The following is a 24,624-nucleotide window of genomic DNA, read 5'->3' as shown; positions in this document are numbered from 1 at the left end:
TGGCTCCCAGCCCCTCCGGGCTTTAGTCTCCCCACCTCTGGGGCGGATTAGGCCGTGACACATCCGCTGCTTGCCTCACCTGAGCTTCATTAACATCTGGGAGGGTTGGGTGAGAGGAGACAGGAGGAGTGGAGGGCAGGAGGGACCTGGTGATGAAGGGCGCTCTCTCTAGAGGGGAAGGAACAGCAGGAGACTCTGGTCTCCCTTCTTCCTAGAACACGAGGGTCTGTGTTGGGCCAGCGGCAGCGGCTGAGCTGCGATGTGAGGCAGAGCCCACACTGCCAGCACCCTGGCCGGAGGCTGCAGCAACCCAGGACCCGAGCCTGGGTCAGGAAGAAGGGTTTGCGCCTTTCGCACTCACTGGTGCTTCTTTGATCGGGGACGGAGGAGGGGAGGCCAGTCACAGTCCGTGATCTTGCAGGACAGCCTTAGGAGGTGTGCTGGTTGTTGACAGCAGGCAGCGGGGAAAGTGGGCTTGGGTGTGGGGAGTCACAGCACCTGGGCAGAGCCGAGCTCAGCTCCAAACAGGGAATTCTCAATTTGCTGAGAGAACGAACAACTGCCTGTCCCGCAGAGACCTAAGGCACAGGGTCCTGTGGGTCACTCCTCTGTGGGCTGGTCCCAAAGCAAGAACAGAGGCCATGACTGTATCCGTAAGGACAGCAGATGAGCAGACTCCCTGAGGGCCTCACTCATATGTCATCTGAGGAACTCACATGCTCCTGGGGTTAAAAGACCCACTTTCCAGCCTGCCACAGGGGCTGAAAATTCTTTTGGGCACTCTAACAAGCTGTCGAAGACCCCTCTCATAGCTTCACTTAGGAGAGGAGAAGAGACTGCCTGACAAAGTCACCTGGTCCTCCAGGGCCCCAGGAGCACGGGGAGTATGGCAGGTGGGTGGAGAACCTGTGGGGTGCCCTGAGGCCCTGCCCACGAGCCACGCAGGACAGGGCCTTGAGGAAAGAGATCTGTGCCGTGGTTGCACTGCTGACTGCACGGAGCTCAGGGAGCTGTGCTGGAGACTCAGAGGCTGAGCACAGGCAGGGGCGGGCTGGGCTCAGAATGTGTTCCCTGAACTCGGATTTCTCACGGAAGCCCAGTAGGAAGCGTGTAACGTCATTCGGATGTGTTACTATGTAAAATATACCCGGGAAGAGAAGAGAGGCAAGGGGGGAGTACGGACGCGGGATCAGTCATGGATGTGAGTGCCAGGGACGTGGTAGAGTGTTCCCCGACTCTGACAGCAGAGCCAGGGTGAATAAGACTGAAGGGGACAAAGCTGAAAGGCAGGGGCTCAGAGAAGGGGGAAAGCTTGGACTCAGCCCAGCTGGAGAGCACGGAAGAGCCCCCTGCCCCCCAACCCGCCGCCAACTCCTGCTCCCCTCCCAACTCCTCTAAAAGAGCTGCATTAAGCTGTGCCCCAAACATCCTGAAGGCTCCTCCTGGCACAAGAGAGCCGGGAAAAAGAACTGCCAACTCTCTCCATCCGGCTCTGGGAGAGATGCCACGGGCTGCTCCGGGGCCTCTGTTCAGAGAAGACCCCGGGGAGAAGGCTGGATGGACTGTCCCCAACTGCTCCTGCTCGAAGTCAGCCCAGAGGAAGTGTCTGCCGCTCATTAGGGAGCTGCGTGCTTAGACCCATCTCAGGGTCTCAGGGACCAGATGAGACCCTGGGCAAAGGAGCTGTGCCAGGTGGTGAGGATGCCAAGGGAGGAGTCCATCCACAAAGGCAAGAGGCAGACGAGGGAGAGGAGGTGGAGGCAGAAGTCTGTACCCAGGGGACACCGCCCCCCCACCTGTCTCCCTGAAGGAGGCCAAGTGTCCCAGCAGGTGGTGAAGATGGGGAAGCTGTTGCCCAGGGGCCCAGGGACAGGCTGCCACGGTAAGCCCTGCCTGCTGGGCAGGGGTAAGCGAGGCCCGGACCCAGGATGAGGAGAGAGGAAAGCACTGGGTGGCTCTGGCTCCAGGTACGCCACCGGGCCACAGCACAAACCTCCTAACCTCACGACAGCCCAGCCTACGTGTGGGACCCTGAGAGAATGTGCATCTGGTATCGTGGTTCATCAATGACCTTGTCTGCCCACACTGCATGGGAATGACGGTCCCCGTTCCCCATACAGGTGGTGACCTTAGGAGGTCCCCTGGCCTGTGGCAAGTGCCTAATGGTAGGATTCAGGCCACCTGCCAGAGGCGCGATCAGATGCCAGTTTCCTAATGCCATGTAGCACATCGCTATATCCCTGACCTGGTCCCCCAGTCACACATGATCCAGCCTGTCCTGGGGACCCTGGACACCCCTTTCCCATCCCACCTGCTAACCAGAAGCCTCCACAGGACCTAGCTCCCAAGGCTAGATCTCCCCCTAGGAATCCAGCTGGGCAGTGGAGCCCCGGCCTGAGTGTTTCTGCAGACAGGCCGCAGCAGCAAGTGTGAGCCAGGAAGTGCAAGTGGTTCTGTGCTGTCACTCAGGCCTGGAGGGTGGCCCTTGGTCAGGGTCCTCTCGTTTCTAAAACTTTAGTCTCCCAACTGTAGGATGAGGGATCTCTTTGTAAAAGACCTCTCTACTCTTTTTTTTTTTTTTTTTTTTTAGTTTTTTTTAAGTTAAGCTCGAACCCATGACCCCGAGATCACGAGTCGCACGCTCCTCTGACTGAGCCAGCCAGGCGCTCCACGCTCTCTACACTCTTAAACCACATGGTTCTAGAATTAAGGCCAGGGAGAGGCAGAGGCAAAGTGGTCCTCCTGTTTGCCCCCAGGAGTCAGAAATGCAAACCTGCCTCTCTCCAAGGGAAAAGGGCTCAGGGTGAACTGGCACCCCCCCAGCACAGGGTCACCTGGTGACCGTGCAGTGCAGCTCTGGCCCTCTGCTCCTCCTTATCACAGTGTGGACTTGAACTTTTTTTTTTTTTTTTAATGTTTTTATTTATTTTTGAGACAGAGAGAGAAAGAGCATGAGCAGGGGAGGGGCAGAGAGAGAGGGAGACACAGAATCCAGAGCAGACTCCAGGCTCTGAGCTGTCAGCACAGAGCCTGACGCGGGGCTCGAACTCACAGACCGTGAGATCATGACCTGAAGTCAGATGCTTAACCGACTGAGCCACCCAGGCGCCCCTGGACTTGAACTTTTGAACTCGGCAAGAACTGGGGACCTTCTGACCAGTATCCTCACTTCCTCATACAGCAGCCTTAGCCTGAGATCCTGAAGGATAGTGAAGCCCAGGCCAGTGCTCAGTCTTTTTACTTATTGAAACCAAAAGGCTTCACGCTCGATTTCCCTCTACTCTGTGCTGCAATAATCAGCCCAGTACCCCTCACCCCCCAGGTTTACTTTCTCTCAAAGCTTTCTTAGGTCTTAAAGGACCAACGGGATTTTCCAAGATCCAGTGCCCAAGCTCCTGGCCGGGCTGGTGGAGCCTGCTCACCATGCACACGCTGGGTGGTGAGGTCGCACAGAGCTGGCAAGCGGTGCCCTGGGAGCAGGGACTCGCCGCGTGGGCTTAGGAGCACGGAGCTCTGCGCCCCCGGACCGTCGGCCTCAAACCTGGGCCCCCTCCCGCTTCCAGGACTCCCCCTGAGCCTCTGCGCACAGCACGGTCAGGGCAGTGGTGTCACTCAGAGACTTTCTTTCCTTCCACCTGGACAAAGAAGCCAGTGTACGCAGCAGCACTGGGGTGACCGCGAGCGAGACGCAGCCTCCTCCCTCAAGGACCTGCTGCTGCCTAAGGAAGCCACGTGTGCACGCAGACAATCTGCATCTTTTCTAAGGGCCAGCCGATGGCGCCAGGTGCCTCAACGGGGAAGGCTTCCTGGAAGAGTGCACGCTCCGGCTGACTCTACCAGTCTGAGGGATTGAGGGATCATTCCCCACTGAAGGCACAGAGCCAGTGGGCAGCAGGGGCATATGTGGTGACAAGCAGCTCCGTGCTGGGACATGAGGGTGATGGAGGTGAGGCTGGAGGGCTGTGAAGGGTCCCCCCCCTCCAGGGCCAGCCAAGGAACCTGGACTTGTTCCCCAAGCGATGGCGTTTTCGGCAAAGTCAGACGAGCTCTGGGACTGAGCCCCTCACGGTTGAGTGACACCAGATTGGGGAGGCGTGGGAACGGAGGTGGGGAGACCAGCGAGAGGCCTAAAGGAGACGAGGTAGCCCCGGAACCGGGCAGTGCCAGCAGAGGGAGGCGCCCGAGCACACAGGACATGAGGAGACAGCCTTGGTGGGTATGTGGACATGCGGATGACGCAAAGGCGGGTGGAGGGGGAGGCCAGTTTCTGGCGTGGTGACCAGGCACACAGTAGCGCTGTGAAGAGAAAGAGGGGACTCAGAAGCGGCGACACATTTGATGAAGAAAGGGACGGCGATATTGCCCAATTTGTGCCAAAGGGAACCGGTCCGAGAACCCGCTGGTGGGTAAGGAGCGCCTCCTCCCGAAACGTGTGGGGCAGACTCACCCGCTGATGATCTCCTTGGTCTCTGCCCGGATGAAATGCTCCTTCTCAGGGGTCAGGATGCACAGGGAGAACTTCTGGCCTGTCCGGGCCTCCCCATCCACCACATCTGTGCACTGGTTCATGTTGATGGTGCCCTGAGGCAGGGTTGTGGGCTGTAAGAAGATGGGGCGTGGAGTCACTCAGGAGCCAGCACTCATGGGTCAGAGTACGGCAGCATGGACTGTCCTTGTAGCCCCCGGCCCTCTCAACCCTTGTCACTTCGACAGGCACCTGAACCTCTCACGCCTGTGTGAGTCCCCAAATACAACAGACACACGGGGTGGTGCTCTGCCTCGCCGCCACCCTCCTGGCCCCGCTTCCTCCCTACCCATCCCCGGGGAGGAGAGGTGACAGGTCTCTTCTTCTCGGAGGACAGCCAGCTGGACATTCCTTCCTAGCTGGAGAACAATATCCCAGCTGGTACTGGGGGAAGGGGGAGAAACAGGAAGGGGACAGCTCTGGGAGGACAGCTGAGGGGACAGAGGCAGCCAAGAGCCAGGTCTCACAGGGGTTACTGATCCAAGAGAGCAGTGAGAAAAGGCTCCAGAGGAGGTGGTTCTAAAATAGCAAGGTTATTTTTAGAGGCAAGGAGGGGGGGCCAGAGAGAAGCCACATCCTGGAAGGCAGGCTGTGGGGCTGGCAGGCTGGAGCCACACACATCATAAATGCTTTAAAGGTAGGCCAAGCCCACTCGGGGCAGATGACCCACCGTCACCTCCCAGGAAGCACCCACGAGGATTTGCTACAAGGCTGCCTGGCCAGCACCGGAACAAATAAATTTTTTTTTTTCCTTTTCTGACACTGTTAGACCCTGAGATTCGGGACAGAACGCAAGCAAAGAAGGCTTTAGATTCCCACTGGGGTGAGGGTCAGCAGAGAAGACCTTCCTAAAGAGGATCTGTTACCCCTGTGTCCTGTGGCCCTTCACCTTTCCCCCAAGCAGGAAGATGCTTTGGGGAGGGAAACAAGGTGCCGTGGCTGTCACCATGCCAAGGGCAAGAGCTCCCGACCTCACCCAATATGGCTGCCAGCTTTCTGGTCCACAGGAGGGGGAAGGAGTATGCTTTCCAGCTCCAAGAAGCCTTTCCTCATGGAGCCTCTAGGCTCAGCCCGCCCTTCCTTAGGCTCAGCTCAGAATGCGTGCGGCAGGGCAGGAGAGCCAGCTGTGAGCTGGCCTCTGACTTCAGGTGTGGATAGAGAGGGGGCAGAGTCCCACTTCCGAGAGGGGGCACACCCATACTAAGCCTAGTGTGGTCCTTCAGTGAAGCAGACTTGTAGCATCTCTCCTGGGCCCTTCTGGAGAGTCTTTGAGCTGGAAAAGGGAGCTTAGTGGCTTATCCTGCAACCAAGCAGGGGGGTTCTTCAGGAGCAGGGAGCAAGACTGGTAGCCTGGGACCCCCCCCCCCCATCATCTGTCTTCTGGCTGGGGAGGCCCACAGGCGTCTAGTGTCTGCCCCCACCCCCAATGAGTAGTGCTCCCACGGCCACAAGAACGCACCTTCCAACCCAGGGTGGGGCCACATGGTCCTCCTAGGCTTCCCAACCTCCTCAGTCCAGTTCCAGCACCTCCACTCTTCAGAATTTCTAATCCCAGGTCTGCTCTGGCATCATGCCACTGCCCCATGTGAACCCCCTTTGGGCAAACTAAGGGTGGTGACTTCTGCTCTTTTAGCTCAGCGTCCCGCACGCTGAAGCACATGTTCCCCCTTGCCACCGACAAGGCTCACGGATCCTCTGAGGTGGGTCCTTGTGCCTGAAACAAGGACACTGATGCTGTGGACTGCTGTGAGGATCAGGGCCCTGAGCAGGGCCACAGAAGGGAGAGGGGACAGCAGAGGGGCTTTCCCAAGGTCACGTTTCCTCCTCTGTCCTCGATGTCCACCCCAACTTGGACTCGTGGGCGTCACAAGGTGCCAATGTACGCCCGCCTGTGGCACATGGAAGCACGACGTAAGTTATCTATCTGTGCTATTGTGCCAACAGCTTATAAACTATGACACGTACGTAACACACACAGGGAAGTTAAAACACACCAACAGAAATTCTAATACTTTCCTCTCACTATGCCACCTAGTGGGCTTATCTTTAGAGACTACTGTGCCAGGGTTCAGGGTCACGAAACCGCTCACCGTCCCCTCTTGCACAGTAGTTGTGTTTGCTGGACACGTGGCCACCGGCCACCAGCAAGATTTCCCAGCCAGCCCTGCAGCTGAATGCGGTCGTGGGACCTCGTCACCAGTCGTACCCTAAGACTTCCTACAACCTCTTTGTGCCTCAGTTTTGTGTGTGTGCAAAATGCGGTCTCTACCTCCTTCCAGGCGAGCTTTCAGAAGCGTCAATAAAAAGCAAAGACATAACAAGCTATGGCCAAAGGAAACGAATGTTTATTTACTATCTGTGTGTCAGGGTCTTATCGTAAGTACGACCTCTTCCACGCCTCCTTAAATATTACTTATGAGGCAGGCACTGTCTAATCCTATTGGACATGTGGAAAAAGGGAGCAGAGTCAACAGCTCCTCCTGAGTCTGCACAGTGCCACTGGGGAGAAGCCTCACCAGCACCGGGGCCACCGGCTGTGAAGGTGCTCACTCTCCCGGGCGATCACCGCTTGCCGGGCGCGGGGCCAGCACGTCCGCTTACCGATACTCCCGCAGCCGCCCCCCCCCCCGCCCCCCGCCCCGGCTGCCAATACCGCCACCCCCATGTGCTCCTTCACTAGTCTGCCCTCAAACCGTGGACCAGGTCAACCAAGGGTCTCCAGAGAGCCCCCAGGCACAGGTGTGGCCACACCCTTCTGCATTGTCAGAGCTGAGGAGAGAGAAGACCCTTGACAATCCAACTCCCGGCCAGACCAGGCCTCGTGCTTAGAAAGCGAGGGCAGATATCCAGGCTAAAATCCACATCCAGCCAGAGGGAACCCCTCACCCCAACACTGTCGGCAGAGCTCAGCTCCATCTGACAAGCTCCCTGCCCTCAGTCTGTACCTCCAGAGGTTAGGAATCCAGGCCTCCGACGAGGCCGAGTGACACCTAGTTTTGCTCAATTTCAAAAAAGAGGTGGCTGTCTGCAGGCCACCCAACTCTGCTCTGTTGCCAAGTTATGGGTAGGTAGGTCCTCAGCCGGCAAAGTCACCAGATGCTCTCCGGCCACCTGGGGGCTTCCGGTCCTCTTCTGGCCTCCACACACATCAGCCTGGATGGTAGGGCTGCATCAGTGTCAACTAATCCCAAGGCCGAAGACCACGGAAGCATAAAGTGACCAAGCGGGACGGCTAAGAGCAGGGCCTCTCTCCAGGGATGTGAGCACACCCTGCTGAGAACCCAGCCCCCCTTCTGTCATTTGCCCCCTGGCCCACAAAAGGCCAAGGGAACCTCTCCCCACTGCAGCCGGGCGCCTGCCAGGGGTTTGCTTTGGAAGATGCTGCCACAGCACAGCCTTACCACCTGGAGACCCTCCACCCCCACCCATCCCAGGCACTTTGGGGAAAACAGGCCTCCTCCACTTCTTGTTGGATCTCGAAGTTTGGGAAGTTTCTAAGAGCCAGAGGGAAAGAAGAGGAAAGTAGCACAGATGTACAAGAAGAGGCCAGCTAGAGCTATCCATGGGGGTCCTTCCCTCCAGGCAGCTGTGCTTACAGAACCAGCGGCCAGGCAAGACTTGGATGGAACGGGACCAGTCCAATTTACACCCCCTCCCCCATCCAGATGGGAAAACAGAGACAAAGGCTTTCCCCCAGGGCAAAGTAGTGCTCACAAAATCTTAACCCAGTCAACTGCAGGTCGTGCGACAGTTCGCGTATTTCAAGCTAATCTGCTCATGACTGACAGAGAAGAGCGCATTTCACTTTGGGATGAACAGCTGCACGGGCACACACACACACGGAATGAAAAATTACGGGGCAATACTTTCACCGCGTGCGCTGCGTTCTGTATTATGTTCTCTCACACTCCCCACGACCCACTTGAGGAGTAGGAAAAGCAGTGCTACCCGGTGGTGACAGTGGTCAGCCAGCACGTCTCCAGGCTGCCAGAAGCAGGGGCAGAATATGGTCCAGGAAGGACAAGAAGACTCTACCTTTCAGTAGGAGCCGCCGTGGCAAGAATAATACTGTCTTCCGGGGTTGGGCAGGCTCTGAATAAGTAGTTACAGGTTCACTCTGATGACAGCCACAGGAGGAAGGTGCTCTGACAGGCTCGACACACAGATGCCCAGGCTGGGGCTCAGAGCGGGAAAGGGGCCTGGGGTCACCCAGAGCAAGGGTGGCCCGCGCTTACTGCAGAACCTGTCAGCAGGCAGGAGCAGAGAGAGCCCTCGCGGGAGCATGACCTCCTCCACCCTCCCCAGAGGTGACCATAACGGCTCCCACAAGCTCCCGTACGGAGGCCTCCCTGGTGGCCACACTGGAGGCATGGTCAGGCCGCTAGAGCCAGGTACAAGGAGAGAGCACATCCTTTCTTTGGGATTAAGGAGGTTAGATCTGAATTTCCTCTGCAAGGAAGGTGGCCCTTGGGGAGCTCTGCTGAGTACTGCTCCCCATCTCAGGCGCCCCTGGAACCCCGCTCCCTGAGAGGAACACGCGCTGGTCAGGATCACAGAGACTGTCCCTTGGCTCTTCCTGCTACTGCCAAGCTGCTCAGAGTCCTGAGTCTAACGAATCATGAGTCCCTCCTTCAAGAGGTGGGACACCAAATGCCATCCAGGTGTAGACTGGGCCACCTGACTCTCAGTACCTGACTCTCTCCAAGGCCACAGTTCTCCCTAGTGAGCAGCTCTCTTTACACGAATATCCTCAAAGTCCAAGTTCTCAAAGAAAACTGGCAAGACCCATGGAAAAGGGGTCTTAAGACATACCCATGAATCCACCCAGGATTGGAGTGAGCAAAAGCCGCCCCCTCACCCCTCTGAGAGCTCAGAGAAGCAAGTGCCTTCCACCAACCTCGGCCAAGGGCCCCAGCAGGTGCCCTCCACACAGAACTCCTTTCCTCCTGTTCCTTGCCTGGCAAGAAGCCAGCAAAGTCCCCCGCCCAAGCATCCTCCCATGTATTCCACAGTCCTCCTGGTCTGTGGGGTGGCTCACAACCGTCCTTCACACCCGCGGTCTCGCCACAAGTCTTCAGGTGCCAGGTCTGTTTCCGTGGCCTCACGTGGCTCCTCTGGAGGGAGAGCCCCCTTCTGCACCCCCTCTGCCCTTTAGGGACTCCAACATGAAACCTGACTGCTGCAACTCTGCCTACAGGAGGAGGCCGGGCCAACCAGGCTGGGGGCTGTGGTGTGGGAGCCTGTCACCTGTGTGCCCAGCACCCCAGGAGAGGAGGAGCCAGATGACTGAGCCTCTAGCCCCTTATTCCCCACAAAGGCTCAGAGACCTAATGTAGCCTCTGGGCTTTACGTTTCTAGAACCCAACGAGCCAAGAAGTGCACCACCTCTGGTACAGAGTCTTACATCTGCCGCTCACCACATAAGTCACCTTGGGCAAGCTGCCGACTTTAAGCCTCAGTTTCCACAAGTGTAAAACAGGAGTAGCGATATCCCTTACTTCAAATGTAAAATGAAGCAGCTACTGTGGACAATATTCTGGAGGTTCCTCAAAAAGTTAAACATGGAGTTGCCACATGACCCAGCAATTCCACTCCTAGGTTTATACTCCAAAGAACTGAAAAGAGGTGTTCAAACAAAACCTGTACACAAATGTTCACAGCACCACTATTCACAATTGCCCAAAGGTGGAAACTGCCTAAACGTCCATCAATTCTAGTCATACAACAGAATGGTGTTCAACCCCAAGAAGAATGAAATACTGACACGTGCTTCAACACAGATGAGCTGAGCCCTGAAAACATTAGCTAAGTGAAAGAAGAGAAGCCAGAGACAAAAGGACACATACTGTATAATTCAGCTTAGATGAAATATCCAGAACAGGCAAATTTATAGAGACAGAAAGCAGATTAATGGTTGCTAGGGGATGAGTGGGGGAGTGGGGAATGACGAGTGACTGCTTAATGGGTAGGAGATTTCCGTTTGGAGTGATGAGAAAAGTTCTGAAACTAGACAGTGGTGATGGTTGCACAACATTATAAATGTACTAAATGCCACTGAATTGTACACTTTGAAGTGGTTAAAACAGTACATTTTTGTGTTGTGTATATTCTACCACAATAAAAGAAATCCCTTACCTCACAGAGTTGTTCACAGGAAGTGAGGGCTCAGGGCTGGCACATGACCCAGGCTGCCTCCCTTGCTGTTTCCCAGCACACACACACACACACACACACACACACTCCCCACCAAGCAAGGGGATGATGGAGAAAAGACCATTTATTCAATACATTTTCTGACTGCTTGCCCCACGGAAAAGAGAGGAAAGCACCGGACACATCTGTCTCCTACCCAGGGACAGAGAAGAGGCCAGCAGGGTGAAGAGAACGGGCCTGGCTGGACTGGAGGGGCCATGGGCCGCCCTCTCCCTGAGAAGGGAGGAAACGCCAGGCCTCCAAGCCCACACCGGAGGCCAGTGACTGGTCCTAAGATGGCCAAAAACAGGCTCTTGAAAATGATGGGCCAAACTAAGGGGTTTATCCAAGGGCAGCAGAGCAGTTTACTTTCATTGTCTGTGTCTCCCAGGCGCTACGTCAAGGCCCCGGGAAAGATCAGAGTCTGGTTTCCCCATCACACTCCAATGCGGCCGGGTGTCTGCCCTTCTTTGGAGCACCAGACACTTCACCTGCACTGTGGCCTAGCCCTCCTCCCCCGCCAGCTCCCAGGCGCAGGCAGGCCCACACGTGAGTGTCACACCCATCTCTTTCTCACTGCCCGCCCCGGAGTCATCCCACTGCTCACTGATCCCAGTCGAGCCAGGGAGCTGGGAGCCTCTGGGATGTGTTCTGTGGGAGGCACGCAGAAGCAGCTGGCATCCAGCGGGAAGGTCTGTGGTTTCTATTCTCCCAGGCACGGCACTCAGCTCCTCAGCACTGTTCCACAGTTAGGACCCAGGCCTAGGGTGGCCTCGACTCTGCTGGTCTCCCCATGGTCGCCAGTACTGGTCCAAGAATGACCTTTCATGAGCACAAATGTGGCCAGGGCATTTTCTGTCTTAACTGCTCCCGTAGCTTCGAGCCCAAGCTCTCTGCCCCGTGTTTGAGGCCCTCAGGAGCCCCGTCCTCACGTCCTGCCCAAGCTTACAGGCCTAGGTGACCCACTGGTGAATAGGCTGGCCTCCTTTATAGCCATCTTCTGCCAGAGATGCCTGCCTCACATCCCTCACCTCCCCTCTGAAGGAAAGAGCCCTGCATGTAGCCCTGAGTCCACCTTCAGGTCTGCCCATCTCTTCTCCACAATAGATGGTGAGGTCCTCAATAAAATTAATTTGATTTTCCTCTATATGCCTACATTGGCACCATTCAAAATGAGCTTCAGCACTTATTTTTGAATGATATATGGGAAAAAAAAAACCGACCCCTCTAAGTTTACGTTGCAGATTCGTTGTATAAATACTATGCTTTATTTATAAATATTCTGTAACATACGTACCACAACATTCTACTTATAAATATGTATTATTTTATTGGCTATTTTATTTGAGAGAGAGAGAGAGAGACAGAGAATCCTAAGCAGGCTCCACCCCATGCCCCTGAGATCATGATAGCCTAAATCAAGAGGCAAGATGTTCAACCGACTGAGCCATCTAGGTGCCCTTGAATATGTATTATTTATAAAATAGGAACACCCAACCTTGCCCAATCTCATTTTTGCTAAATGGGTAGCCGGATGCTCCATGTGCAAAGGTAACAAGTCCTCTACCATCTGAGGGCCATGAAGTGCAGGAGCCTGAAGGAGGAGCAGGGCCCAGAAAGGGCCCGACCACCAGAGGACCACGGTGTGCAGCCACCACCCCTGGGGCCAGCAGATGATAAAGATGAAACGCAAGAGGTGGGTGTGGCCATACTGCATTAATCCCATTTGTAGGAAACGTCCAGAGCCCGTAAATTGATAGAGACAGAAGGTAGATCAAGGTTGCCAAGGCCTGGGGGAAGTTTAGGGGATGACAGATAAGGGGTACAGGGTTTCTTTGCGGGGGGTGGGGGGGGATGTTCTAAAATTAGATGATTGTACAATCTCGTTACCACACTAAAAGGCAATGACCTATATACTTACAAGTCAAACAAAACAAGACATTGCACAGGTACAGAAATAATCGGCATGTGGCAGCCCTTTCAGAGGCCCACGCTGCTCCACTCAGGCCCCTGCAGGAAGAACGCTCACAGCCTGCTGCCTCCAACCTAGGCCTGGAAGGCGCCCGATGCCCCTCCCTCTGTCACGCGTCTCAGACGTGGAAGCCACGGCCCAGACGGACACAAGGACTAGAGCCCGGCTTTCCAATTCCTAACCCACCTCAACACATTACCTCTACTGCAGCAGCTAGAGCCAACCACCCCCAAAGAGCTAACTTGCAGCCTACCAGGCTCCGACAACAGGCGTCTGTGCGGAACACACAGCAGCTCTGAGCTCCTGCCAGAGATGATGATGCTCCTGTCCCTGGGAGGTTCCCTTCAAGATTTGGCTCTGGCCTCAACCAGGGGCAGGATGGGCTTTCTGAGGCATTCAGGGCTTCCACAGATTCAGCAGAAAGGGACCCACAAATGGGGGAACACTGGCTAATCCCAAGCAGCAACGAGAGCTGTGTCCAGCGCCGTGGCCACATCGGGGCTGTAGCCTGGGAGCTGCAGGAAGAGAGGGGCTGCCCAGCCCAGTACAGTACATGCAGGGAGTCGGTGGGGTGCTGTGGAAATGACCCACTAAGGGCTCTGTCAACCAGCCAAACTCACTGCCTTTGTGGAGCATTGTTAGGGTTGGCTAAACTTCTTTTTTTAAGGGAGAAAAGAATACAACAAGGACCTTTTTCACTTGCTGCCAATGCCAGGAAGTTCCTTCTCACACCTGCTGTGCCAGACTGGCCTGCTGGCTTGGGCCGCTGGCTGGGCAGCAAAGACGTCTAGGCTCCCACCAAGCAGCCAAGGGCCCTCAGCTCTCCTTGGGAAGCCATCACTGCCCAGCCAAGGCTCACCTTGCTCCTAAGACCGGGGGCAAGGGAAGACGGGGAAGGGCAAGGCAGGCAAGGGAAGACCTTTTATCCTCCTCACTCACCCAACCAGGATGAGAGCAGGACTCCACAAGAACCAAGTGCCCACTATACCGTATATGACAATTAACTCATGCTGAATCGAAGACCTAAATGTAAGAGCAAAAACATACAAATCTTAGAAGACTGAGGCAAACAGCTTCGAACACTGGATTTGACAAGGATTTGGATAGAACACCAAAAGTACAGGCATTAGAGATAGAAGAAACGAGATTTCATCAGAATTGAAAACTTTTGTATGTTGAAGGACACTGTCACAAGAATGGACAACCCACAGAATGGAAAAAAATATTTACAAATCACACATCTGATAAAGGATCAACATGAAGAATATATAAAGAACTACAACTCAACAGCAAAAAAAAAAAAACATGAGCTAAAAATTTAGATAGACATTTCTTCAAAAAAGATAGAAAAATGGCCAATAAACACATGAAAAGGTGCCCAACATCAGTTATTAAGGAAATGCAAATTAAAACCACAATGAGATACCACCTCACACCTACCACGATGGCTTTAATACAAAAGAAAAGAAAACAAAGGAAAGAAAAGAAAAGAAAAGGAAAAAGAAAAAAACAAAAAACCTGAAAACAACAAGTGTTGGCAAGGATAAGGAGAAATTGAAACCTTTGTGCATTGCTAGTGGAAAGATAAAATGGTACAGCCACTGTGGGCAACAGTTTGGCAGTTCCTGAAAAAATTAAACACAGAATTACCCTATCATCCAGCAATTCCACTTCTAGATATATCCCCAAAAGAACCGAAAGCAGGGATTCGAACAGATATTTTGTATGCCCATGTTCATTTCAGCATCAGTCACAACAGCAAAAAGGGAGAAACAACCCAAGTGCCCACTGATGGATGAACGATAAACAAAATGTGCCCCCTCCCCCCACAGGAATATTATCCAGCCACAGGAAGGAATGAAATTTTGATACATGCTATAACATGCACGCATCTTAAAAACATTACATTAAGTGAAATATACCAGACACAAAAGGACAAATATTAGTGTTTAACTCCTAGGGGTTCAGTTGGGAAGATAAAGAAGTTCTGGGGACGGAGGACCCTGATAGTTGCACAACAGCATGAATGTACTTAACGCCACTGAATTGCACACTGAAAACAGCTAAGATGGTAAATTTTGTGTTATGCATATCTGAAGACACACACATGCATGCGCACACACATCCAGGCCAAGTTGGATTCCCGTATCGGGAATAACCGCAACATGAACAGTAGAAACAGAAACTGGGCAATGGGTAGAAAGAAATGCACCATTTCAGCCAACACGCTCCTTGTCTACAGGCAGAGTCTGGCCAACTGGAGCCCAGTTACAGCAGCCTTGCGTGAGGTCTCCCCAGCGGGTACGGAACAGAGGCAGCAGTGGGCACGAATCTCAATCCTCCCACCCTCCAGCTTCCTATTCCTCCCTCTCCCCATTTCCAATCCTCACCTCGAGGACAGGAGCAGCGCCTCTCCCCCCAAAGGATGGACCCCAGAATCCTGCTGGGGATCAACACTCTCCTCTAGGGCACTGATACTTCAGAGCACAGCTGGACCTGGACAACATAAGAACTATCTTTCTGATAGGTGTGGTGACCTCAGGTACAAACTATGTACGAATGAGCATCCGTTACAGGAATGAGCCTTTTGACTTGAACACGATTAGTAAGGTTTAGCACACTGGCCAAGTTCGCCCCAGAGCCCCAAGCTTACTTCCCTAGCTCCAGACCTTGAAGTAAATCAGTCTCCTCCCCCCACAACGGAACCACTAAATCCTGCCTTTATAGTTTTGCCTTTCTCGGTTTCCACCTGGCACCTAAGCCCCCTCCCCCTCCCCCTCCCCAGTTCTGTTGCCTACCTGCCTGCGCAAATGTCCCTTGTCTCGGCCTCTTCTCCTGGTATGTCCCATAGTCCCTACAGTTTTTGGAGGCTGACGTGGAAGACTCCTGGAGGAAGTACGTTACCACCCGTCTGACTCACAATTGGACCTGTGGGCCTGTGGCCCCCGCCTAAATTCTCGGGGCTCTGACTCTAGCTCCGCTTTATACTTCTGATCCCATCTACTGATAGTGAAGGAAGTCTTCAAGGCCCTGCCTCAAAGTCCATGTAATCACCTTAGAACTGGCTAGACAAAGGTTTAGGAATAGACAGCAGGTATTTACTGAGCACCTACTCTATGCCAGGCACACACTGTGCTTGGTTGGTGCAGGGGAGAGGTGAGAACAAGTCAACAGGCCACCTTAGCAAAGCTCACTTCATTCTCATGGTGATGAACGTAAATAAAAAGAAAACAGAGCGGTGAAATAAATGACTGAAGGAAAGGAAAGCAAGTACAGGGCTAGGGAACGCCTGGGGGGTGGACCCCACGGAGGCCAACAGAGGCGGAGTGAAGGAGAAAGTAGTGCTGAGGCCGCAGGGCAGGGACGAGCTGGGCCGGCTGAGGAAGCTGGAGTCTGGAATGAAGGGGGTCCAGGGTGGCCACGGCCAGCCTGGCCCGGAAGACATGACCTGCCAAGGACGTGTGCCAGCAGAGGAGGCCTGGCTGTAGCTCACAAGAATACTCTGACCCCAGACAAGTGAGGCAGGCAGATGAGACGGTGGCCCAGACTGCGATGCTGATGGAAAGGATTCGAGGCGTATGAGGCTAAGAAAAAAAGAGCAGACGGGGATGACTTTTAGGATTGGGCCTCGGTGACTCAGGGCTAGAGCAGGTGCTAAACTAAAGGACTGATTTTTCTCTTTTCTTTCTTTTTTTTTTTTGTGCTTCGCCTATATTTCCAGCTACCTTTTTTCTATCTCCCTGCTTCATAGAAAGTATACCTTCCTAGGCTAAAGCCACAAGTAATGGGAGGCAGGCAGGCAGGACAAGAAGTCAAGTGGAGCCATAGAGGCAGGGAGACAGTAGCCTGTGTAGACTGTCAGAGCCGGAAAGGCCTCCGGGAGACTGCTAAGGGCTGGCTAACAGGACAGTCTGTCTGGGGCAGGGGTGAGGCAGGAAAGGGAAGAGGATGTCCAGGGGTAGAGGACAGAGCAGGAGCACTGGTGGGGCAGAGTGTGAGGGACGAGGCAGGCTGAGGAGGGCGACAATCAAGAAAAGGACTTAACTCAGCTCTCCTGTCAGATGCAAAGGAGATGGAAGCAATGTGTCTGTGGTCAACAGTCCTATGTCACTTCTCAACAGAAAGAGCTTCCTTCTGGGAGAGGATCATGTCCATTAGAGTGAAAGCCTGAGACATCAGGTACCCAGCAGGCAGTGAAGCGGGCTCCTGAGGGGTCAGGTGACCCAGGGGCACACAGGCAGATGGGCAGAACTGACCCCAGGCCCATGAAGCCCAGGGTCACCGAGAGGCCTCCAGGAGGCAAGGGGGGGGGGCGGGGGGAAGAATCATGTGAGCCGGGAACAGAAAGGCTAGTGCCGGTGCCCCCGAAAGAAACGCCCGGCTCCTCCCTCGCGGATGGGGGCCGGGCGGGATTTGGCACCTGCCGCCCAGCCCCAGCGGCAGCTCTGTCCGCCCCTGCTCCCCCCCAATCCATCCCCGCCTGCTCCACGATGCAGCTCCAGGCAGCCCCAGCCCCAGTCCAAGGAGGCCAGAGAGAAGGTGGCTTGAGAACAGGGCTCATACAAGTCAGGGCTCAACAAAGGCCAGAAATAAACGGAAAGAACCTGGTTCACAGGAGTGACAAGCGGTGGAGAGAAGGGTCCCAAATTGAGTCTTACACGAGTAGACTGAAGGGGCCAGGGCAACTTAACCTAGAGAATGAGGGCTGACTGAGGAGGGGCTAGGGATACAGAAAAGGGCCGCTGTTGCCAAAAGTTATTAATTCAACAGAGAGGCACTGGACACCAGGCCCTGGGGACAGTGATGAGTAAGACATGGCACCTGCCACACGGAGGCTGGCGCTAAAATGAAGGTATGAACACAGCCTGTGGGAAGCAGGGTATGAGGACGCCAAGAACAAAGGAGTCAAATGTCCTAAAGGCTTCTCGTGGTACCAGGATCAGACCTGTCCAGCAAGGTCCCCACAGGACGGGCTAGGCTGAAGGGGGCAGGAGGTGCTGAGACGGAATTCAGCTAGAGATGAAGAAGGGCATTTACTAAGGCTCTTTCAATAAATGAACATTTTGTCCCCATAAATCTGAGGCTGCCATCATCTCCACTGTGGATGCACAGAAAAAAAAAAAAAAACAAAAACACTTAGCAAAGCAAAGCAGCTACTACCAACAGCGTTCATCCACTTAGGTATCTACGGAGCACCTACTATGTGCCAGGCACGCTCTCTAGGCATTGGGAACACAGCACTGAACAAAAGCGACAGAATCTCTGACCTCATGAGGCTGACCTTCCAGGCTAGAGTCAGCAGGTAAAGTCAGTGAAGTATCAGGTTGTGGAAGGGCCAGAGTGGAAAATGAAGCAGGAGCAGGGATGGAGGAGCTTGGGGCAGGGGAGAGGGGTCTGAGCAGGGCAGGAAGCAGGAGGAAGGGGTGAGGTGCAGGGAACAGGTAGAGGGCAAGCCCAACAGCAGGGGACTGGGGCACAGGTCCGACCTCACACCATGCCTGGGACTGGAGGGGACCCGTGGGGAAGCGGGAAGGCTGCCAGCCCTCCCTCCAAGTGCTGAGGGAACCGCTGATGGAGGAGTCAGTCCTCAGTTCCCCCATTTCAGTCCTGTTGCCTTCGTCTAACCAGACAAGATTGTGAAAGAACCTTGTTACTAAAGCACAGCTAGTCCTGAGAGGGACTCCGGGCCTCCACTGTGGTTCATTCTCCAGCGTAATTCCTCGCCACCATACCGGGCCTCCCGCCGTCAAGGCAGGAAACGGAAGCTCCTTGACAAAAGGTCACGGTGGTGGGTGCCCAGGGCCACTGGGAGATGGGGGGAAAGCCCCGGTGATGCTGCGATCATGACCCGAGCCCACCTGGTCTCCAACTTGGCTCCTACCATCCCAGCCCTGCTCGTCCAGGGCTGCACACCTGCCTGGGCTTCCCGGGCCAGGGGGTGGGGTCCGCCCTTCCTTCAAGGGCAACTCCACTGGCACCTCATTTGCCAGCCTTTCCTGGTTTCCCAGTCTACACTTCCTCTTTCTCTAAGTTTCTATGGTACTTAAAAAATTTTTTTTATTTAATTTTTTAAATTAAAAAAAAAAATTTTTTTTAACATTTATTCATTTTTGTAAGTGAGAGACACAGAGCATGAGCGGGGGAAGGGCAGAGAGACAGGGAGACACAGAATCCAAAGCAGGCTCCAGGCTCTGAGCTGTCAGCCCAGAGCCTGACGTGAGGCTTGACCTCACGGACTATGAGATCATGACCTGAGCCAAGTCGGACACTCAAACGACTGAGCCAACCAGGCGCCCCCTCCGCCAAAATTTTTTTAAATAAACTTTTATTTCAGGATAGATTTAGATTTACAGAAAGTTATGAAGCTAGTATAGAGTTCTCATATACCCTTCACCCATTTTACCCTATTATTAATACCTTACACTAGTGTGGTACATTTATTATAATTAATGAATCGATAGTGATCTATGATTATTAAATAAAGTCCCCACTTTATTTGGATTTCCTTAGTTTTTTCTTAACATACCTTTTCTGTTCCAGGCAGAAAGATCCCATATTACATCTACTTGTCATGTCACCTGAGGCTCCTCTTGGCTGTGACAGTTTCTCAGACTTGCCTTATTCATGATAACACTGACTGGCCAGGTATTTTGTAGAATATCTCTCAATTGGAATTTGACCGTTTTCTCATGGTTAGATTGGGGTTAGGGGTTTGGGGGAGGGAATCCACATAGGTAAAGCCCCCTTCTCTTCACGTCCTATCAAGGGCACAGGACTTCATCGCTGTTGATGCAGACCTCGCAGACCCGGCCGAGGCTGTGTTCGCCGGTTCTCTGCACTCTAAAGTCAGTATTTCCCCTGTCTCAGGAGGGAAGTCGCCACCTGCAGCCCACGAATAAGGAGTGAGGAGTTAGCTCCACCTCCCTCGGCGGGGGGGGGGGGGGTGGGGAGGGGGGGTGGTGGGAATCGCCACACAAGTTATTTGGAATTCTTCTGCAGGGAGATTTTGTTTCTTCTCCCTTATGTGTTTATTTCTTTATTCATTCATTTACCTATATAAACTTGTGGATATCCATTTTACACTTCAGGCTATAATCCAATCCTACATTATGTATTTTGTTTCTCAAATTCTGTATTTTTTTTCTAGCTTCAGTCACTGAGGAGGGCTTTTTCAGTTGGCTCCTGTGTCTCTCTGACATATCCCGCCAGTATGTGCACACGTCCACTCTCAAAGTACTTCCTTACCGTCTGCAATGACAAGGCCTCAGAATGGACCAAATATCTCAGCCTGGATATTTCCCACCCTAGTCCTAGAACCGGCTAGAATGGACTTAGACACCAAGACCCAGGGGCTAGGCGTGCTCATTGCTACTGGGGTGTTGCTGCCTCCCGGCCTTCTCAGCTGATGGCAAGGAAATACAGGTGCATATAAATCCATCTATGTCCATCTACCTACATCCATCCAGCTCTCTCTCTGTCTCTCCTTCTGTATCCCTATTAAACTAAATATGCTGACATCTTCGACTCTAATCCAGCACCACGTGGATCCCTCTAGCCTCTCCCCTTGTTTGCCTGTAACCACCCACTCCAACAGTGGCCCCACTGTCTGCCGTCCCTTTACTTAACTGCCGGATCCCGGGACACATGCGTTGTGTTTCAGAACTCTTAACCAGCACCCCGAGGGAAAGAACCTTATCAACTAGAGCAAGGTGCTCACATGCTGTCTCGCTTGCCTTCAGTCTCACACATTCCATTCACTTCCAGAGGTACACACCTCCTTTTTACACCACTGCCTAGAATCTCTCCCAGTGAACTCCCAGGGAAGAAGAGCCTGCCAGAGTTCCCCGTATACCCAAGAGCTCAGCAGTGAGGAGGGCAGGTCTAGATGAACCTAGAACCCATCTAGAAGATGTTAGACCTTCTGTGTGAGTTCTGAGCCCTTTCACCCAGGATGTGTTCGATAAGGAGGGAAAGGAGAAGACTGGAGAAAAGACAGAACACACAAAAGGGAAAGGGGTGGGAGGTGAAAAGCACCCCCTGGCCAAAGCTGCCCTCAGGCCTGTCAGAGTCGATGTCTCCCAGCACAGCAGGGCAGGTGGGAGGGAGCCGCTCTGAAAGGAGGCGGAGGCTGGCTGCAGCAACAGTGGCCTTATATGGAGATTCCCACGTCCCAGCTCCCAGCCTTCGGCCCCGCTGCCACCCTTCAAATCTGCCTTAGCTTGGGAGAAAGGGGTGCCTCTGTTCCACACGGTGTCACTGCTTTCCTCCCCAAAGGCCTGCCAGGTAGATCTAGGGAACACAGGCTGCTGTTTGCCACGGCAAGACTGAAAGCGATGCAGCCACTGGGAGCCGTAACCTCCACCGAGCTCCGTCTGCCGCAGCCTCCCACTCACGCCCAGTACTGCAGTCTGGAGGCAGGGAGAAGAGGCTCTAGGGGACCAGAGCCTCACCAGAGAGCCTAGGAAGAAGGGAAACAGTCTTAAAGCACAAGGTTTTGGAGCTCAAAGCAATGGTTCTCCACTTCTGCTGAATAATGGAATCAGCTGGCAAGATTTTTAAATAGAGGTTCCAGGCCCAGAGACTCAGATTTAAATTTTCCGGGGTGGGGCTCGGGCGTCAGGATTATTCAAAAAGCCCCTTAGCCCTTCTAATGTCCACCCAAAGTTGGGAACAACTGCCTCAAGGGGAGACCCCGCTCTCTGCTGTCGCAGTGCGCTCAGCTCTGGGGCTGGCTGGCTGTCCCAGGCGGCCATCCAGCTGGATTAAGTCACTCACAGCTTTTGGCTGGGCCAAAGAGGACCTGATGAAAGCAAAGATGGAGAGGGAGAGCAGAGACAAAACACAGCTGTAAAGAGCCTGCTGGAAGAGGGGGGAGGTGGGGGCTGAGAGGGTACAAAGGGAGAGCAGATACCAATGGAGAGGTCTCATAAGGTGCCCAGCACCCAGTGCTCGGGGTAGCAGCCTCAAAAACCCTGCCAGCCACAACAGTAAAGAAAATGCAGCCCCCGGGGCAGCCTGAGGGGAACGGGTGGGAGGGAGAGGGTCATTTCCCCTCCAGCGACACTGTAAGAACCTTGGGAAAATGGAGACCATGCCAGGCAATCATACCGCCTGTAAGAGATGTGACGGGGAGGGCGGGGGGAGAGGGGGGGTGACCAGGGCTACAGCATGTCTATGTGATGACAGGGGGCAATGCCCAAGAAAGCCCTTGCCTCAGGAGGAGGTACCCCGAATAGCCAGCAATTCAGGAAGCAGACTTCTGCCTCCACAGCCCCCTGCCCTGAGCTCTGGGTCCAGTTCTTTGGCTTCTGCTCGGTGCGAGCGTCTGGCTGGAGCACGGCGTGTGCAGGGAGCTTGCTGCCAACACCGGGGACGCGCCGAACCACAGGGTGCACAAGTGGTGTATGCGTACACACCCCTTCCCATCACCCATGCGGCTCAGCCTCAGCAGCAACAGCCCTGGGGCCATCGCAGGGCTCAGCTTAACGAGACCCACACGCACTGGAAGCCCAAAGGACTTCAAATGGCCCTTTGGGGAGAAACTCGCACATGTACATAAAGAACCCAAACACGCTAGAGACAGAAACTTGAGCCTGCGACATATCAGGAGTCACTGGGCTTCCCCAGCTGTCCAGGTTTGGGAACACAAGGGGAAAAGAGAGGGGTCACGAGAGGCCTCTGGCAAGAGACCCTCAGGGATGACCTGGGCCTGGGTCTGTACATTGACTCCACCTGAACACAGACCAGAGCGGAGCCATGGCCCTCCATCGCTTCCCTTCCCCTGCAGGGACACCAGACTCCAGGTTTCCCGTAGGCCTCAGGACAAAGGGCAGAGGAAGCCTGTTCTGTGGTCAGACTCAGGCATGTACTGGCAACAACAGCAGTGGACTCAGGGTGCACCTGTTAAAGTCTAGAGAAAGCAACCGGCCCAGGACTGAGTTCCCTGAAATCCCTCTAAGGACAGGCTCTGTGCCCAAATCCCATGGAGGCAGAAGCGGTCTGAACAGGGCGCAGTCCCGCCTGCATTCCCTTGTCACCGGGAGGAGGTAGAGCCACCTGGAGGAACACCCTCTTCTTCCCAGACCCCCGTTCTTCTCCTTCATTGCCAGAAAAAACCCACAAGCACCAGCACCCTCCCTCTTGGGGTAGGGAGCCTGGAACACATCAAAACTTGACGCCCTTCTGGTTAAAAGGCAGGAGAAGCAGGAGCAAAGAAGTAAGAAACGTGTGGAAGATGCAAACCTTCGCCGAGAAGGGGGCTTGATGTCGAGTTTCTTTTCAGCTTATTCTCTGCTTCCAAAGATGACACCACCCCAGTGAAAGGATTCAGTAAGACCTGAGATCCTCTGCAAGCATCATAGGAAGGCCCGCATTTGACAAAGAAGTCCCAATCATGGATGCTATGCTCTCTCTTGTTTCTTTCCTACTGACAATTCCCAACCAGTCTCTCACAAATTCCCACCTCCTGGGGCTCTGCAGTGATATGGTGATGTCTTAAGAGCCACCTTTATAACCGGCTACTCCCAACATGTTCTTCCAAGGTTGAGAAAACTTACAGATTGGTCAGTTATAGGGTTATGTACACACGGGGTCTTTTTCCCACAATGCTCATCAACCCTAATGAAAACCTAGTTTCTGAGATAGACAGAGGTCTTGCACATGACAGGGGCTGACCTGCCTCCCCCTGAACCAGCTCTCCACCCTGAATCTCTCCAAATGGCCTGGCTAGAGCCTTCAACTGGTCAGAGGCACTGAGGCACTCAGAAGGACACAGCTCTGGACCAACACAATCCTGTCGTGGGCCATGTCTGGGCCCTGGGAGGCCTGTGGGTGGGCAGGGTACCTGGGAGAGTGGTCTCCAGAAGCGTTCTCGGAGAAACAGCCTCTCTCTCGGGACCACATTTCAACTCTTTTAAGACCACAGGCTTTCTCACAGCAGGCTCTGTGCATTCTCGTTGCCGCCTGCCACCATCAAGTCCCCTGGACGGAGGCGCTTCTGCAAGTTGACTACAAAGGGCCAAGAGGCAGAAATGCCCAGAAACTACCACAGGCTTGTTGGGAAAGACCCACAGTGTGGGAATCAAATTTCCTTTCACTCATCAACCATTCAACAGACTAATAAATACTGAGTGCCTCTGCTGTGTCAGCAGGGTTGAAGGGACACAGTGGCCCAGGATGGCACCCCATAGACATTTACCCTGGACGAGTTCCCCCAACCCACCTGCACTTCCTGAACCCGGTGCTGGCTACAGAGGTGTGTGCCTGGTTTGTGAAAATTCATCAAGCTGTACCTTGTGATGCGTATGCTTCTCTGTATGTATGGCTTACATCAATAAAAGGTTTTTAAAAGCCTCCCTTTGGGTGGAAGATGTCCTAAATGGTGCAGGAACTGTCATTTAAAAGACTGAAGTGTATGAAAAAGGCCCTGCCCAGGTCACAGAGCATTGCCCCTTTCTGAAGAGCTGCATGGTTTCGAGAGGAATACCCCCTGGCTGGAAGAAGAGGTCAGAAACTGCCTCTCCTGTGCCAGGGCCTCCAACAGAACTGCCACCACCAAGTAGCCGGCCCGCCCCCTTCTGCCTCCGTGGAGGGGACTTAGAGGCACAGTCTGCCATGTGGCCTTGCAGATGAGGGCCCCAGGGGGCCAGAGCAGTCCTGCCCCAGTAAGAGCAGCGTGGGGTGGGAGGGTTCCACGCAGTCTCAAGGGCAACCCTGCCAAAATACATCTGCCACAGACAGTGATGGGCGACCATGGACTCAGCACATGGGTGACCGGGGAGCGGGACAGAGTTCACTGGGGAGCTGGCCTGGAGCCTACGGGTAGAACGGCCCTACGGCACCATCGCGCCCCGGCTCGGCTCTCTCCCGGCACGCAGGCAGGTGACCCTGCACAGGGCAGATGACAGCGCTTCCCGACACTGGAGGAAAATGATGC

General features: G+C 54.1%; 1 protein-coding gene across 9 annotated transcripts in view; it reads right to left on the bottom strand.

Annotated features, from left to right (window-relative positions):
• Nucleotides 1–24,624, bottom strand: part of MPRIP (myosin phosphatase Rho interacting protein) — a 329,117-nt gene that overhangs the window by 65,762 nt on the left and 238,731 nt on the right. For all 9 annotated transcript variants that reach the window (XM_049637989.1, XM_049637982.1, XM_049637986.1 and 6 more), the window contains one exon: nucleotides 4,448–4,599. In XM_049637989.1, coding sequence (XP_049493946.1) covers nucleotides 4,448–4,599 — 152 coding nt within the window. The remainder of the gene's footprint in view (nucleotides 1–4,447; nucleotides 4,600–24,624) is intronic.

The sequence above is a fragment of the Panthera uncia genome, chromosome E1 (assembly GCF_023721935.1).
Source record: "Panthera uncia isolate 11264 chromosome E1, Puncia_PCG_1.0, whole genome shotgun sequence".
In the NCBI taxonomy this organism is placed as follows: domain Eukaryota; kingdom Metazoa; phylum Chordata; class Mammalia; order Carnivora; family Felidae; genus Panthera; species Panthera uncia.
The sequence above is the reverse complement of the archived record's forward strand: the minus strand, read 5'-3'. Positions and strand labels throughout refer to the sequence as shown.